The sequence below is a fragment of the Lepidochelys kempii genome, chromosome 1 (assembly GCF_965140285.1).
Source record: "Lepidochelys kempii isolate rLepKem1 chromosome 1, rLepKem1.hap1, whole genome shotgun sequence".
Classification (NCBI taxonomy): Eukaryota; Metazoa; Chordata; order Testudines; family Cheloniidae; genus Lepidochelys; species Lepidochelys kempii.
The window spans coordinates 242,893,919-242,910,976 of NC_136380.1; the positions used below are offsets into that span (position 1 = coordinate 242,893,919).

Sequence of the window (17,058 nt, forward strand, 5' to 3'; positions counted from 1 at the left end):
TAATTCTAAAAGCTTGAAGGACATGGGACCAATTTTTAAAAAGTTTAGCACTGTTTAGCACTTAACTCCTATTGATTTCAATGGGAGTAAGACAGCTAACCTAATTCACCACTTTTGAAAATCCCACTAAGCATCTATCTGCATTTTTAGACAACTAAATATCTTTGAAAATCTGGCCCAGGGTTACGAGACACAACGGTCAATTCCCTAACAATAGTTAATAGTTCCTTCTTTTAATATATTAGTTGCTTTTTGAATGCAAACTATGTTTTTATAGCATGTTTTGTTTTCCTTACGCATTCAGCACATTTAAAGTCATTTTATTTAAATTAAAACAAATTGAAAATGCTAGCTTTGTGCATTGTTAGCTGAGATCCAATTTCTATCCAAATGCAGCCTGACAGAAATCCCAAGTAAAAAATCATCATCTAGTAAATAAGAAATGAGTCATTCAACATTTTCTAACACAATACAAATGTAAAAATTAAGAATCTGAAAAAAAATTACATTGAGCTACATAATTGCTTAAATAAATATGTATACATATAGTGTATCACCGAGGATAGCAAAAAAAAGTACCAAATTTAGTGTAAAGACTATATTTAGTTGCATATTGGCAGCATTTAATGGTTATACCAACCAATGAGAATTAATTTTTTTTCTGGTAGGGGGTGGCGGAGATAACTAAAAAGTACACATGTTAAGCAAGATTAAAATTAATTATTTAAATCAAGGTTTCTTGCTTGCTAATTTAAATGGCAACTCCAATTAGTGATTTATATCAATTTGATTTGTATCAATCCACCATGTTCCTATCATATAGGAAAGTTGTGATTCTACAGCTTCAATCTCTCACAAAAGCTATTACAGAGTACCCACAAATATCCACTGTAAAAAAACTTTTCCTCTGTGTGTGTCAATCATAGCCATAATCATTTACCAGATACAGCTAATAAAAACATCCCTAATCAAGAAAAAAATAAAACGCACATATAACTCATTTCATAGTCTGTGATACAGAATGTTTGTATCATCATTATCCTACAACTCTTTCACACACACCTGCCCCCACTTTGAACACAAGCCACTCTTTGCCTATTACTGATTTTTTCTGTCATGCATGTCAGAAAAACCTTTTCTGATACAATGGCGCCCTCTTTTGGATCTTTCCCATCACTGTATTTGTGACTTTGTGACTTTGTCCTTACCCATAACTACTTCACATTTGGGGACAATGTATACCTTCAGATCAGCGGCACTGCTATGGGTACCCGCATGGCCCCACAGTATGCCAACATTTTTATGGCTGATTTAGAACAACGCTTCCTCAGCTCTCGTCCCCTAAAGCCCCTACTCTACTTGCGCTATATTGATGACATCTTCATCATCTGGACCCATGGAAAAGAAGCCCTTGAGGAATTCCACCATGATTTCAACAATTTCCATCCCACCACCAACCTCAGCCTGGTCCAGTCCACACAAGAGATCCACTTCCTGGACACTACAGTGCTAATAAACAATGGTCACATAAACACCACCCTATACCGGAAACCTACTGACCGCTATTCCTACCTGCATGCCTCCAGCTTTCACCCTGACCACACCACACGATCCATCGTCTACAGCCAAGCTCTGCGATACAACCGCATTTGCTCCAACCCCTCAGACAGAGACAAACACCTACAAGATCTCTGTCAAGCTTTCTTACAACTACAATACCCACCTGCAGAAGTAAAGAAACAGATTGATAGCGCCAGAAGAGTTCCCAGAAGTTACCTACTACAGGACAGGCCTAACAAAGAAAATAACAGAACGCCACTAGCCGTCACCTTCAGCCCCCAACTAAAACCCCTCCAACGCATTATTAAGGATCTACAACCTATCCTAAAGGATGACCCAACACTCTCACAAATCTTGGGAGACAGGCCAGTCCTTGCCTACAGACAGCCCCGCAACCTGAAGCAAATACTCACCAACAACCACATACCACACAACAGAACCACTAACCCAGGAACTTATCCTTGCAACAAAGCCCGTTGCCAACTGTGCCCACATATCTATTCAGGGGACACCATCACAGGGCCTAATAACATCAGCCACACTATCAGAGGCTCGTTCACCTGCACATCCACCAATGTGATATATGCCATCATGTGCCAGCAATGCCCCTCTGCCATGTACATTGGTCAAACTGGACAGTCTCTACGTAAAAGAATAAATGGACACAAATCAGATGTCAAGAATTATAACATTCATAAACCAGTCGGAGAACACTTCAATCTCTCTGGTCACGCGATCACAGACATGAAGGTCGCTATCTTAAAACAAAAAAACTTCAAATCCAGACTCCAGCGAGAAACTGCTGAATTGGAATTCATTTGCAAATTGGATACTATTAATTTAGGCTTAAATAGAGACTTGGAGTGGCTAAGTCATTATGCAAGGTAGCCTGTTTCCTCTTGTTTTTTCCTACCCCCCCCCCCCAGATGTTCTGGTTTAACTTGGATTTTAACTTGAAGAGTGGTCAGTTTGGATGAGCTGTTACCAGCAGGAGAGTGAGTTTGTGTGTGTATGGGGGTGGGGGGGATGTGAGAACCTGGATTTATGCAGGAAATAGCCCAGCTTAATTGTCATGCACATTGTGTAAAGAGTTATCACTTTGGATGGGCTATCACCAGCAGGAGAGTGAATTTGTGTGGGGGGGTGGAGGGTGAGAAAACCTGGATTTGTGCTGGAAATCACTTTAGATAAGCTATTACCAGCAGGACAGTGGGGTGGGAATAGGTATTGTTTCATATTCTCTGTGTATATATAAAGCCTGCTGCAGTTTCCACGATATGCATCTGAAGAAGTGAGCTGTAGCTCACGAAAGCTTATGCTCTAATAAATTGGTTAGTCTCTAAGGTGCCACAAGTCCTCCTTTTCTTTTTGCGAATACAGACTAACACGGCTGTTACTCTGAAACCTGTATTTATCCAAGTTACTCAACTGAAATGCTACAGTGTCACAGCAATTTATGCCTGTTCTTGAAGGATTTCCAGAAGTAGCAGTTTAATTCCAGTGTTCATTAAACTTTAGAAGTGCAGATGTACACTTTTCCCCTATATAAAACAAGAGTTTAAAGAAGATTTGTCATCAAACCCAGAAGCTCCTAAATTTAAGAAAAAACTATTTTCAGAATATGTGGTTTGTTCTCTGAAGCATGGCATGCATGTCTCAGATGTAAGCAAAAGCTTACGTGCAAGAGTTCCACTAAGTGCTGATGGTGGTAATGACACCACAAAGGCAGCCACCAGAATGCTCTCAGTTCCTCCACCTTCTCTTTTTAGCTATATGATCAGCCATTGCAAACCCCCTCCCCTTTCCCTCAGCCCAGCCATAGCAGATTCCAAGATAGCTGTATCTAAGAACGGATTGCTAATTGCACATTAGTACAGCATGTATATACATGCATATGTACACACACTTGTCATTCTTCTAGAATTCCTTCCCTACAGAATCCCAAATTTCTAATAGGTGAAATGATTTGTTCAGTACAAGCAACACTGAACACAGCCACTAATATGGGACATTCTGGAATGCAGCAAAAATGTCCCAGAGGCAAGAAGGGTTGCAATGCCCTGCAGTTCCGAGGCAGGAAACAATCAAGAAAGAAAACACACAACCCTCTCTGGATTTCCTCCCCACCTCCAAAGTCCCAAATAGTCCACATATATAGAAGTGTCCATTTCACCTCTGTCTGCAGGATGGCAGCTCTCTGTTCTTTAGCTGTAAGGGATTCTTTCAGCACCTCGATATGCTGCTTGCTGTCAGAGAACTGGTTTGTGAGGGTCTCCAGTTTTGTCTGCAAGGCCAGCAGCTCAGTGTCTTTGCGTGACAGCTCCTGTTTCACCTGACCAATCTGAAGAAGGAAACGAACATGGGGAAGAGGAAAAAGAAGAGAGGATCGATAGTTACCAATCTATACCTTTAACACAGCAATAAAAAATGATCATTCATAAAACTACCAAAGAAGAAAATGATATTCTAAAGAACAAGTCTTTCGCTGTCTGTAAGCCTAGCAGAAAGGTCTCCACAGAACATCAGGGGAAAAAGGGGGAAGTAAATCCCATTCAGTTAGTAAAAGGTATGCATTTAAATAGAGTGAAACCCATATTCAGCTATCCTATAATGGACAATCCAAAGTCAACTGTTTACCAGGGGTAGTCTTTTAATGAAGATGCAACACAACTGTACTGGATGTGTACATTGCTCAGGTAGTAACAGTGCATTGTAAACACCTAAAGAGATTAGATATGTTTGGGTATACCTCTGAGTGATCTCTTTGATGGGTGTTTGCCTTTTGTCACTTGAACTAGTTTCTTCTGCCACCCTTTCAGCGCACCAATCCAAACCCATCTCCAGAGAGAATGTCAGTGAAACATACCTTTCATTTTTACATTTGGTAAAACTAGCATTTCACCCTTCCTGACATGAGAAACATTCCTTTATTTGGGAATCTTTCTTAAAGTGAGTCTGAGTCTAGTGTAAACTATTAACACTAAAATTACAGCAAATCATACTAAAAAAGCTGCTTTTGGAATTGCTATGCAATGAAAATCTCTATGCAGATTTAGAGTTCACTGAAGACAGTGGCAAAATTCCCATGGTTTCAAGAGACAGAGAATCTCAATGAATAATGAGTGAAAAATTTCATCTGCACAGTAGTGGGATAAGATTAAAAACCTCAGACTAAAAACAACCATCACCCAGGACACCTTTGGAACCAAACCTGAAGTCAAGAATACATGCTTGAAGAGAGGGATTGGTTGAGGCTACAAACTGACATAAATCAGGCTTATAATTGGAAATTTCTGGTTTTGCCTCCTCCCCTAAAAAAGGGCAATTTAATTTAGGCCTAACATTTTGATCAAAGGAGGAGGAACAGGTCTTTATAAAGCCAAACATGAACAATTTACAAACAAACAACTTCCCCAGCAGTGCTGGAAACCCAAGCCCAACAGCATGCTAAATTCATGCAAACCAGAAAATGAAGCAGATTATAAACTAAAATGAAACTGACCAGTCCAATTTTGTTTTCCAAACTGAGTGAAATACACATGAAAAAAGCATAAATCTTATTTTTTTAAAAGAATGAACTATATTTTAAAAAATGTCAATTTTAATAATCTGAGGTGTTAATGGCAATACAGATGTCTTAAAAATAATATTTTGAGTCCTTAGATGAAAGTAAGGAAATGGACAAGTTTCCTTATATCTTGACAATACCCTGTTGATAAATGGATATTTTAAAAATTCTCTTTCTTGGATGCTACTGCAGTTTTTCTAACACATCACCTCAGACCTGTGTGTCCTGGAGTAAAATGGTGTGTAGGGGAGATGACTGTAGGTGTGTAGAAACTTGGGACAGGTTAAAATTTCTTTCTCCATTTTTTAAAGGAGAAACTGGAGAGAAGTTAAAGAGAATTTCATTTAGAGGACTATTAAATGGTAAGTCATTAACTTCTGACTTTAATGTTCATCTTACACTAGATGCTAGACACATTAGTTCTTTTTACTGATAGAAAATACTTCAATAAAAAGATTCCTCATTCCATTTAGCAGAGAGGCACCTAAGTGTGAATTGTAGCAGTTTCTGCAGTCAGCCTCTCAAACTTTTGTTCCTATATAACAACCAAAACCAAATGCATTCATTACCTTGGGTACAGCATAAGAAATGGAAAGGAATTACAGAATTTCAGGCTAGTTCAGTTTTCTTACTGTCTCTCAACCAAAAAAACCTTGTAAGCTTCAGATGGCACTACATTCTCCAATTCAGAGGCAACACAAATTAGAGTAAAATCACTGGTCAGTTTTGCTTTTGAAAAAAGACAATTTACTTTGGCTCCACCTGAAGAAGAGGGAATTTAGACCGTCTTAGCCCAGATATTTTAATTTGATGACGTTTTACCTGCATACAGATAATACGCAATATTAATAGTCTCAGGAAATGTCATAAATTCATTGTCCCCAGATCCAAAATTTCAGAGCCTTGAGCCCCCTGAGCTATCATGCTCAAGCTCTTTAGGAAGGAATATACTGCATACCAATCAAAGCTGCACAGGAAATGAAGGCAGCCTGAAGTGTTCACATCTCTCTGCTCTTGAACACACACTGATCACCCAGAGCATTCACAGTACTTTACAGTAAGGAAAAACATATACTGCAGAAATGATATAGGGCCAGATTTCAAAAGAGAACAGATCTCATTTAGGCAACTACATCAAGGATATATTTTCAAAAGTGTTCAGCACCAACAGCTCCCACTGTTACATCTTTGGAGAGATATTCGAAGGAGCTCAGCACATGCTGTAGAAAAAACTATGCACTCATTTTGGTGCCTAAATAAAACTGCAGCTCTTCTGAAAAATCTAACTGCAATTTTGGGTGCTGAGCACTTTTGAAAATCTGCCCCAATATGACAGAACAAATAACCATCAAGTTGAATCATACTACTTAAGACAACAAATAAGGTATTCAGAGTGCGTTTTGAACAGTGATGCTACAGATGCCAAGCTGATGTGAACAAGAGGCAGATACAGAGCAGAGCAAACTGGTTAGTTCTACTGTCATGTAAATTAGCAGAGTGTAAAAGAAGAAAAGAGTAAGCTACCAGAAAGCCACAGACCTAGCAAAGACCCAGTGAATGGCCACTGCACACAAAGAGATGAATCTTACGGCAGAGACCTCAGCCTGGAGACCAGCCACTCTTTTTTTCAGCTCCTCCCCTTGAACCTCTTTGGCACTTAGTTCTTCCTTCAGTTGCTCTACCTGCCACGACATTGTTATTCTTTTCAATGTTTATCATTTGTTGTCTTCTAGTTGACCTATTTCAGCCATCATAGTGACGAAACGTGACAAAGAACTACACAGCAAGATCATGACTGATCACTCATTCCCTCATCCTTGCTGTCATGATCAGAGGAGTTTAAAGTTCCTCTATTTTCACAGGTCCCCAGGCAAGAGTTTCATCACCATACTTATAAAAATTAACACTACAAACATGGTTACAGTTGGTTTATACATTTCAGATCTAGGGCATATTACCCAACCATTTTGAAACTGGGAGCAAGTAGAAAATTAAAACAGAAATAGTGAGAGAAAAATCATTTACTTCAAAGGTGTAAACTGGACTAATATGCCAGGAAGCAGCTGTTGATGTTAACACAAACACATCATTAAAAGGACAACTATATACATTTATTAAGCAAGACAAGACAGAGGGATAGGAGAAGACAACAGGATTGTGGTGGTCATAAGCCACAAGGGGGATAAGGCTGTTAAATCAACAAGGGGTAGGGAGGAAGTTGTCAGCAGGAGAGAAGAGCGTGTGATGTATGGAAGAGATCCAGAAATTTATCACAAGCAAATAGGTTCAAGTCTGTAAATGGGGAGGATGATGTGATGTGAGTTTCTAACACAGTGAAGGGGAAATAACTGGATATGGTAAGGTAGTACGAAAGCTTGGTAATTCAAATGGCCTTTGCATATGCCTAAAATGCCCCCCCCCCCATTTGCTAGTGGTAACTCAACAGGATAAAAAGCGCTATTTAAAAAACAGAGGCGTTTTCCCCGGGGTGAGTCAATGTACTGGAGTGGTGGAGGCACTAACAAGTCTTATTACCACATATATTTCTGCTTTAGGGTATTTTAATCTTGTGTTTAACTTTCTCCAACAGGTTAGAACTATATTGTTTAAACAAATCATTTCACTGAAGGACAAATACAGTGGTGAGCACTCCACAATATCCAGTAGAAACAAAATAGGAAGTGACCTTAAACTCTACAGTTCAGCAAGCAGTGTTGATACCAAGCTCTGTGCCAAAGTACCTGTGTTTCTCAGTGCCATCTTGCCTTGCAGCACAAACATTCTCATAAGTTTGAAAAAATCTTGGCACCACTACTGAAGTAGAATCTGTTAATTTTATGATAACACTACTGGAAGGACAGTGCAATAGAAACCCCTTCACTACAGTTCATGCTCACCCCAGACTTGAAACAACACTAAATCTCTTGGTCATGTCACAGTGATCCAACAGGTCAAATGGGAAGAAATATTTTTCTCCCTCCATAAAGTATTTTTAAAAGGCTGCTAAACTAAGAGCATGTCTACACGAACACTTACTGCACGGCAAGCTGGGGTGTCAATCTACAGCTCTCCAACATACCACACACTAACTGTCCATATGACCTTGCTGATGCCCACTAGGGAACTTTTAGTGTGCATCAGCAGAGTTCACACACACAGTTAGTAAGCGGCATGTTAGAGAATTGTAGCTCTACAACCCAGCTTGCCATGCAGTAAGTGTTTAGGTTAATTAAGGGCATGTCTACACAAACTATAAGAAGAACTAGATAAGAACTAGAAAAGAACCAAAGATATTGACAAATCTCACTTAAGTCAATGGAAGCTGTGAGTGTATATCTAAAGACAGAATCTGGCCCACAGTTCTATAGTTTTCCTTAAACATTCCATTTTCCTTTGTTAAATATTCTAAGGCTAGTCCAGTCATTTCAGAGTAGAATGCAGATGCCTCCTCTCTCCTATCTCCCAATGCTCGCAGTACAGGGCAGGTCCCAAATCTATCCCTTGATTCGATGACATGAGTAGGAGTACTTCTCCCACCTGTTCCCCAAGACTCAGAATTCATTATGCTACTATCATTGCTCTCTAATTACCTTGTTTTTCATGAATTTGGAATGACTACGGTACACCTCCATTTGCTTCATTTCCTCCTCACGCTCTTCTGTGCTTAGAGCTCCATTTGACTTCAGCATCTGAATCTCCTCTTCCAAGTCACGGAGGCCACGTTCCATGGAGGAGATTTTTGAGTCCTGAAAAGAGTAAGAAGAGAGGGAAACCAACATGCAGTTAAACGTCTCATTAACACACTGTAAGAGGAACAATGTATATGAGTGCACCAGTGTTGTAACTGCCCCTTAATAAACATTCCCTGAGTAATTACTCTGCACCTGTTTAAACATCATCTCTGAGCAACTAAGATGGACTACCTGAGAGGGCACTTTTCTCCAGTTCTCTCCATTCTGCAAGCAAAGGAGTGTAAGCCTGTGAACTAGGCTGTTGCTATGGGTGGCATTTGAAGTGAACACTAAGTAAGAGACTGTGAAACAGTCACTTTGCAGTCCTGAGGTTATATATACACTAGAGAAATTATTATGGTGACAGTAATACAAATAATGATGGCACAGTATTAGTACAAACAGCAGTTTCACAGTGACCCTAAGCCATGGATGTGCCACAAGTATGGGAAAAGAGAGCTTGTGAAACAAGTTCGTCTCAGCTTCTACTGATGTGGTCTACGTGACAAATGAGAAACACAATAAACATCATAAAGCACGGAATGGATGCACTGATATCAATCTATTCCTGAGTGGATGAACATATAGTGATGCTAAATTAGTCCAAGCCTCACACATACTTTTTCAAATATTTCTACACAGTTAAAAAAATACATACATGTTACAAGTAAACAATCCAATCTGTTGTCTTTTTCATGCTGTAACAGAATAAATATAGGTCTTCCAATCTACTTGATTTATTGTTGATTGTTTATTGTCTCAGGTGTTAGACATAACAGGAAGAAATGGTTAACCTATTCTGTAACTGTTGTTCTTCAATATATGTTGCATATGTCCATTCCATTTCATGTGTGTGCATGCCCAGTGCACAACTGTCAGAGATTTTTCCCTCAGCGGTACCTGTCAGGGTGGGCGCATGTGCCCTCTGCTACTGCATGATGGTATAAAGGACAGAGCTGCGCCCAATCTCCCTCAGTTCCTTCTTACCAGACAGACTCCAGTAGAGAGAGGAAGGAGAGTGGATTGTGGAATGGATACATGCAACACGTCTCAGAGAACATGATAGTAACTGTTTCTTCTTTGAGTGATTGCACACGTATATTCCACTTCAGGTGATTCACACAAGCAATTCATACAAGCAGGTCAATCTGGAGGGGAGGATCAGAGTCTACCTGAATAAAGACTGAAGGTCGACACAACAAACTTGGCTTCATCTCTAGATTGCTGAGAAACATCATAAGAGGAGGCAAAGGTATGCAAGTTTGCCAAAGTCCAGAACAGGCACTTGGGGAAGAAGGGCATTTGCAACCTCTAGAGCCTTTGATGAATGTGCTAACACTCTCTTTGGAGGGTTTACATTGGCCAAGTCATAGCACAAATGTATACAAGAGGATATCCAGGATGAGTTTCTTTGAGAAAAGTCGGGACCTGCCCTTCATCCAGTTTGCAACTGCCACAAACAACTGTGAAGATGATTGGAATGATTTAGTCCTGTCCAGGTAAAACACCAACACTATCCTAGTCTCCTCCTGACATCTAACATGTGAAGACTCTCCTCATCCTTATGAATATGAGGTTTAGAGGAAAAAGCTGGTAAACAGATAGCTTGATTAATATGGAACCGAGACACCACTTTGGTGAGGAACTTTAGATGAGGGCACAGGTACAGCTTGTCCTTTTAGAAAACAGCATAAGGAGATTCAGACACTAGAGTTTGTAATTCATCCACTCTCCTGGCTGATATAATTGACAAAAAAAAGGCTACCTTCATTAAGAGAGGGAGTAATGAACAGGCAGCCAGCAGGTCAAACAGAGAACTCATTAGCTTCATTAACAGCAGATTTAAGTGACATGGATCCTCTACTTGGGGATATAATCAGTTTACAGCCTTTAGAAATCTGATTGTCACAGGATCTGAGAAAAGTAAGCAGCTGCTTCTTCAGCATTCCTCTCAGGTCAGCTTGACCTCGGCCTAAAGCTTCAACTACTTTAATCACTTATGCTAAGTTAGTAACTTATGCTAAGTTATAAGAACAAACTTATTGAACATTTATATGAAATAGCATATAAGCACTTTTTTTTAATAACAAGTATGGCACAGGTTTTTGGGGGCGGGAGGGGGAGGGGCAGGATTGATAGGTATTTGGGAAGCCTCACCCATGCAGACCTGGCTGATCCCAAACCTCTCCCATTCAGTCAGGCACATCTGCCCCTGTCCCCGCACCCCACAACCTGATGAGTCCCTGCAGCCTCCTCTTCCCTCCCCATGTGGCCATGCACCCCCACTCCCATTCAAACCCTGGCTCAACCCTGTCATCCCACTAGCTTCTGAGCCCACGCCCCAGTCTGTCCCCCTCACTAGCCATTCCAGACCTCAGTCTGTGACCACCCCCAGCAGCCCCATGTGCCATATTCTGTCCTAAACTGGCTCCATGGACTAGGTGCTGTGATGAACTTCTACTTCTGGGGGAAATATGTGCCACTGCATACACACAGAAAATCCTTCCCCCCCCACCGAAAATACAATCTGCCCCAGAAGTGCTGCAGTTCTACCTTTTACCCATCAGAGGCTACTGTGGCACCAGAACAGCCTGCTGCATTCCTACTGTTGGCTATTCTGGCACCACAGTGGCCTCTGATGGGCAAAAGACAGAACTGCAGCACTTCTGGGGCAGATTGTATTTTCTGAATAAAAAAATAAAATTATTTGGGACACATGAATTCTGTGCATGCGCAGCGGTGCAGAAATCCCCAGGAGTAATACTGGATCAGCTCAACAGGCCATCTAGCCCACTATCTTCTCTTCTGACAGTGGCCAGTGCCAGATGCTTCAGAGGGAATGAACAGAACAGGGCAATTGTTGAGTGATTCATCCCATCATCCAGTCCCAGCTTCTGGGAGTCAGAGATTTAGGGACACCAAGAACATGGGGTTCCGTCACTGAGCATCTTCGCTAATAGCCATTGATGGACCTATCCTTTACTAACTTATCTAATTCTTTTTTGAGCCCAGATATATCACTCGTCTTCACAATATCTCCTGGCAACGAATTCCACAGGTTAACTGAGCATTGTGAGAAGAAGTTCTTCCTTATGTTTGTTTTAAACCTGCTGCCTATTAATTTCACTGGGTGGCGTCTTGTGTTCTTGCATTATATAAAGGCTTAAATAACAAACACTTTCCCACACCATTCATGATTTTATAAATCTCTATCATATCCCCCCTTAGTCATCTCTCTTCCAAGCTGGACAGTCCCAGTCTTTTTAATCTCTCCTCATATGGAAGGTGTTTCATACCCCTAATCATTTCTGTTGCCCTTCTCTGTACATTTTCCAGTTCTAAAAACCAGTTACTAACCTTTTGTAATTGTTGTTTTTTGAGACGTGTTGCTCGTGTCCATTCCATGCTAGTTGTGTGCATGCCACCTGCACAGTTGCTGGAAATTTTTCCCTAAGTAGTATCCATTAGCCCCCTCTGGAGTTGTGTCCATATGCGTCAGTATAAAGGACGCCACTGACCCCACACCCTCTCAGTTCCTTCTTGCAAGTAGCTCCAACAGAGGGGTAGAAGGGCTGATCATGGAATGGACATGAGTATCATATCTTAAAGAACAGCAGTTACAAAAGGTTAATAACCATTTTTTCTTCTTCAATTCTTGCTCATATCCATTCCATACTAGGTGACTCACAAGCAGGATTCCCGGAGGTGGGCTCAGAGTTCATGGACATGTTGACTGCAATACTGCTCTCCCAAAACAGGCATCACCATGGGCCTGTTGGATGATAGCATAGTGGGAAGCAAAGGTATGAACCAATCTCTAGGTTGGGGCTCTGAAGATGTCCTGGATTGGTACCTGCACGAGGAATGCTGTAAATGACGTCCGGGCTCCTGTGGAATGAGTGATCACAATGCCCAGAAGCAGAATCTTCGCTTGCTTGAAGAAAGCTCAGATACAGGTGATTTTTCAGGACGATATCCTTTAGGATGACACAGGTAGTCCTCTCATCCTTTCCGCTATTGCTACAAAGAGTTCCGTGGACTTACAGAAGGGCTTAATCCTCTTGATATAAAAGGCGAGGGTCCGCTTAACATCCAATGTATGACGTTCCTCAGAGATTTTGTGAGGTTTTGGAAAGAAGACAGGTAGAAAAACATCCTGGGTGTTGTGGAATTGCAACACCATCTTTGGTAGGATGGTGGGATGGGGACACAGTTGGACCTTGTCCTTGAAAAATACCACAGAAGGGAGTTCTGACATCAGGACTTTGATCTAAGAGGCTCTTCTGGCCAAGGTGATCACCACTAAGAAGGTGACCTTCCAAGAGAGAAGCAGTAGGGAGTATGATGATAAAAGATGAAAGGGAGGCCCCATGAGCATCAACAGACCAGATTTAAGTCTCATGGGGGGGGATCGGTTTGCAAACCTGAGGATAGAGTCTTTCAAGCCCCTTGAGAAACATGACTCTTCTTATGGGAGAACACTGATCTGCCATTCACTGGAGGGTGCAAGGCTGAGATGGCTGCCAAGTGAACCCTTGACAGAGCCAGACCCTGATGCTTTAGATGGAGTAGAGTGTCCAATATAGACTGCAGAGAAGAACGGGATGGAGAAGGTTCCATTCAGAGGCCCAACAAGTGAAATGTTTCCACTTGGCCAGGTAGGTAGCCCTGGTGGAAGGCTTTCTACTACCTAGCAAGATCTGTCAAACCTAATCCAAGCAGACTTGTTCTTCAGGGTCCAGCCATGCAGCTACCACATTGTCAGGTGCAGAGAAGCGAGGCCTGAGTGAAGCAACTGGTCGTGATCTTGTGAAATCAAGTCCAGGCAGAGTGGGAGCACGAGTGGAGCTGCCAGTGAAAGGTCCAGAAGCATAATGAACCAATGCTGGCATGGCCATGCTGGTGCTATCCGGACAACCCTAGCCTTGTCCCATTTGATTTTCAGGAGGACCTTGTGAACCAAGGGGATCACTGGAAAAGCGTACAGTAGCAGTCTGACCACGAGAGCAGGAAGGCATCGGATAGGGAACCATGCTGAGCCTGCACAGCGAACAGAACTGATGGCATTTCCTGTTCTGTCTGGTGGCAGACAGGTTCACCTGAGGAGGCTCCCACCGCTGGAAGATGACACTGACTACTTCCAGGTGAAGAGACCACTTGTAGTGAGAGGAAAAGAATCTGCTGAGGCAACCCGACGGCGCATTTTGGGCTCCCGGGAGATGTGACACCTCGAAGTGAATGGGGTGTTCCACGCAGAAGTCCCACAGCTGGAGGGCGTCCTGGCACAGGGCTGAAGATAGAGCTCCTCCCTGCTTGTTGATGTAAAACAGTGAAGCAGTGCTGTCCGTCAGGACCTGCAACACTTTGCCCGAGATCTGGAGAAGGAACACCTGGCAAGCCAAGCGTATCGTCCTGAGTTCCCCTATGTTTATACGCAGGGAGAGTTCTTCCTGGGACCAGACGCCCTGGGTCCTGAGACCGCTGAGATGGGCTCCCCACCCCAAGTCTGATGCACCTAAGACTAAGGTTACCGACGTTGAAGGGGCAGCAAGGGATACCCCCTTCTATTACAGATGCTAAGTCTCTCCACCAGGTCAGCGAAGTGCGGACTGGAGGCGGAATAGTGAGTATTAAGTCCAGGGGGGGTCTGCTTGGGGAGTAGACTGATGCCAGACAGATCTGGAAGGGTCTGAGGCACAGCCTTGCATACTGCACCATGTATGTACTTGCTTCCATGTGTCCCAATAGTTTAAGGCAGACCCTAGCAGTCATTATTGGGTGGACTGTGACCTTGGAAATCAGGTTTGACATAGCTCAAAATCGGGCTTCCAGTAGGTAAGCTTTGGCCTGGGTCAAGTCAAACACTGCCCGATGAACTCTATTCTCTGAACCAGGACTATGGTTGACTTCTGCTCATTTATCAACAGACCCAGCACTTGGAAGGTGGCCCATACAGTACTGATGCTGTGTTGGACATGTGCCTGACCTTTGATCTTCTTCTTCTCTGATATGGATAGACCTTCTTCTATAATATGGGTAGACCTGCATACCTTGACACCTGAAGAAGGCTGCTACCACTGCCATACACTTCGTGAAGACCTGCCGATAAGCCAAAAGGAAGAGTGGTGAATTGGAAGTTGCGTTGACCCACTACAAACCTGAGAAATATTCTGTGATCGCGGAAGAGAGAGTTGTGGAAATAAGCATCCTTTAGGTCGAGGGCAGCAGTCTCCTGGATCCAGGAAGGGAATGTCAGAGGCCAGGGAGACCATGCTGAACCTCAGTTTCTTGATATATATGTTGAGGTGACACAGGTCCAGGATGGGCCGTAGCCACCTCCCCCCTTTGGGATTAGGAAATATCGGGAATAAAACCTCTTTCCTCTCAAATCTCGAGGAACCTCCTCTATGGCCCCAAGATGTAGGAGGGCTTCCACCTCCTGGATGAGAATCTGCTCTTGAGAAAGGTCCCTGAAGAGGGACAGGGGTTGCACCCCACTTGTCTCTCCACTGCACTGGAGAACACCCTATCTTGGTGCGTTGTTTTTTATGCCTCTTCCTTGGCACTGGGGATGGAGAGCAGTGCCGGGAAGAGCATAATGCCAGAGGAGTGCTCTGCAAAGGTATCGAAGTGCTCAGTGTCGATTCAGAGCAGTTCAGCTCCGAGGCTGGTTTGAGGGCTGCCTTCATAAGAATGGCCTTCAGCTGAATATCTCTATCCTTTCTTGTGCGGGGTTTGAAATCCCGGCAGATCTGGCACTTCTCTTTAACATGAACTCCCCCAGACACTTTAGATGGCTAGTGCGAGGGTAACTAAATGGCATCCACTTGCTGCACGAGGCACATGGCTTGAACCCCAGGGACCAAGGCATGCCCAGCCCCTGGGGCGAAAAGTCCCTTGACAAAGGGGACAACTACTAACATTACTGTATACACTAACTACAATAACTATATAAAATATGAAGAGAGAAAGTCATAGATATCTAGGCCAGAAGGGACCATTATGATCATCTAGTCTGACCTCCTGCACAACGCAGGCCACAGAATTTCACCCACCACTCCTAAAAAAGACCTCACACCTATATCTGTGCTATTGAAGTCCTCAAATTGTAGTTTGAAGACCTCAAGGAGCAGAGAATCCTCCAGCAAGTGACCCGTGCCCCATGCTACAGAGCAAGGCGAAAAACCTCCAGGGCCTTCCAATCTGCCCTGGAGGAAAATTCCTTCCCGACCCCAAATATGGCGATCAGCTAAACCCTGAGCATATGGGCAAGATTCATCAGCCAGATACTACAGAAAATTCTTTCCCGGGTAACTTGGATCTTACCCCATCTAAAAACCCATCACAGGCCATTGGGCCTATTTACCATGAATATTTAATTACCAAAACCATGTTATCCCATCATACCATCTCCTCCATAAACTTATCGAGTTTAATCTTAAAGCAAGATAGATCTTTTGCCCCCACTACTTCCCTCGGAAGGCTATTCCAAAACTTCACTCCTCTGATGGTTAGAAACCTTTGTCTAATTTCTAATCTAAATTTCCTAGTGGCCAGTTTATATCCATTTGTTCTTGTGTCCACATTGGTATTGAGTTTAAATAATTCCTCTCCCTCTCTGGTATTTATCCCTCTGATATATTTATAGAGAGCAATCATATCTCCCCTCAACCTTCTTTTAGTTAGGCTAAACAAGCCAAGCTCCCTGAGTCTCCTTTCATAAGACAAGTTTTCCATTCCTCGGATCATCCTAGTAGCCCTTCTCTGTACCTGTTCCAGTTTGAATTCATCCTTCTTAAACATGGGAGACCAGAACTGCACACAGTATTCCAGGTGAGGTCTCACCAGTGCCTTATATAACGGTACTAAAACCTCCTTATCCCTACTGGAAATACCTCTCCTGATGCATCCCAAGACGACATTAGCTTTTTTCACAGCCATATCACATTGGCAGCTCATAGTCATCCTATGATCAACCAATACTCCAAGGTCCTTTTCCTCCTCCGTTACTTCTAGTTGATGCGTCCCTAGCTTATAACTAAAATTCTTGTTATTAATCCCTAAATGCATGACCTTACACTTCTCACTATTAAATTTCATCCTATTCCTATTACTCCAGTTTACAAGGTCATCCAGATCCTCCTGTAGGGTATCCCTATCCTTCTCTAAATTAGCAATACCTCCCAGCTTTGTATCATC

General features: G+C 42.6%; 1 protein-coding gene across 18 annotated transcripts in view; it reads right to left on the bottom strand.

The window, feature by feature from the left end:
• The window catches only part of ERC1 (ELKS/RAB6-interacting/CAST family member 1), a 552,070-nt gene that overhangs the window by 391,820 nt on the left and 143,192 nt on the right, over positions 1-17,058 (bottom strand). For 13 of the 18 annotated variants that reach the window (XR_012155892.1, XR_012155894.1, XM_073320483.2 and 10 more), the window contains 3 exons: positions 8,719-8,874; positions 6,727-6,810; positions 3,734-3,901 (listed from right to left, as the gene is read on the bottom strand). Coding sequence is in view for 16 of the 18 variants with exons in the window: in XM_073320483.2 (XP_073176584.1) it covers positions 3,734-3,901; positions 6,727-6,810; positions 8,719-8,874 (408 nt within the window). In the remaining 2 variants the exon portion in view is untranslated. The remainder of the gene's footprint in view (positions 1-3,733; positions 3,902-6,726; positions 6,811-8,718; positions 8,875-17,058) is intronic. The other 5 variants (XM_073320517.2, XM_073320533.2, XM_073320544.2 and 2 more) reach the window with 1 other exon arrangement.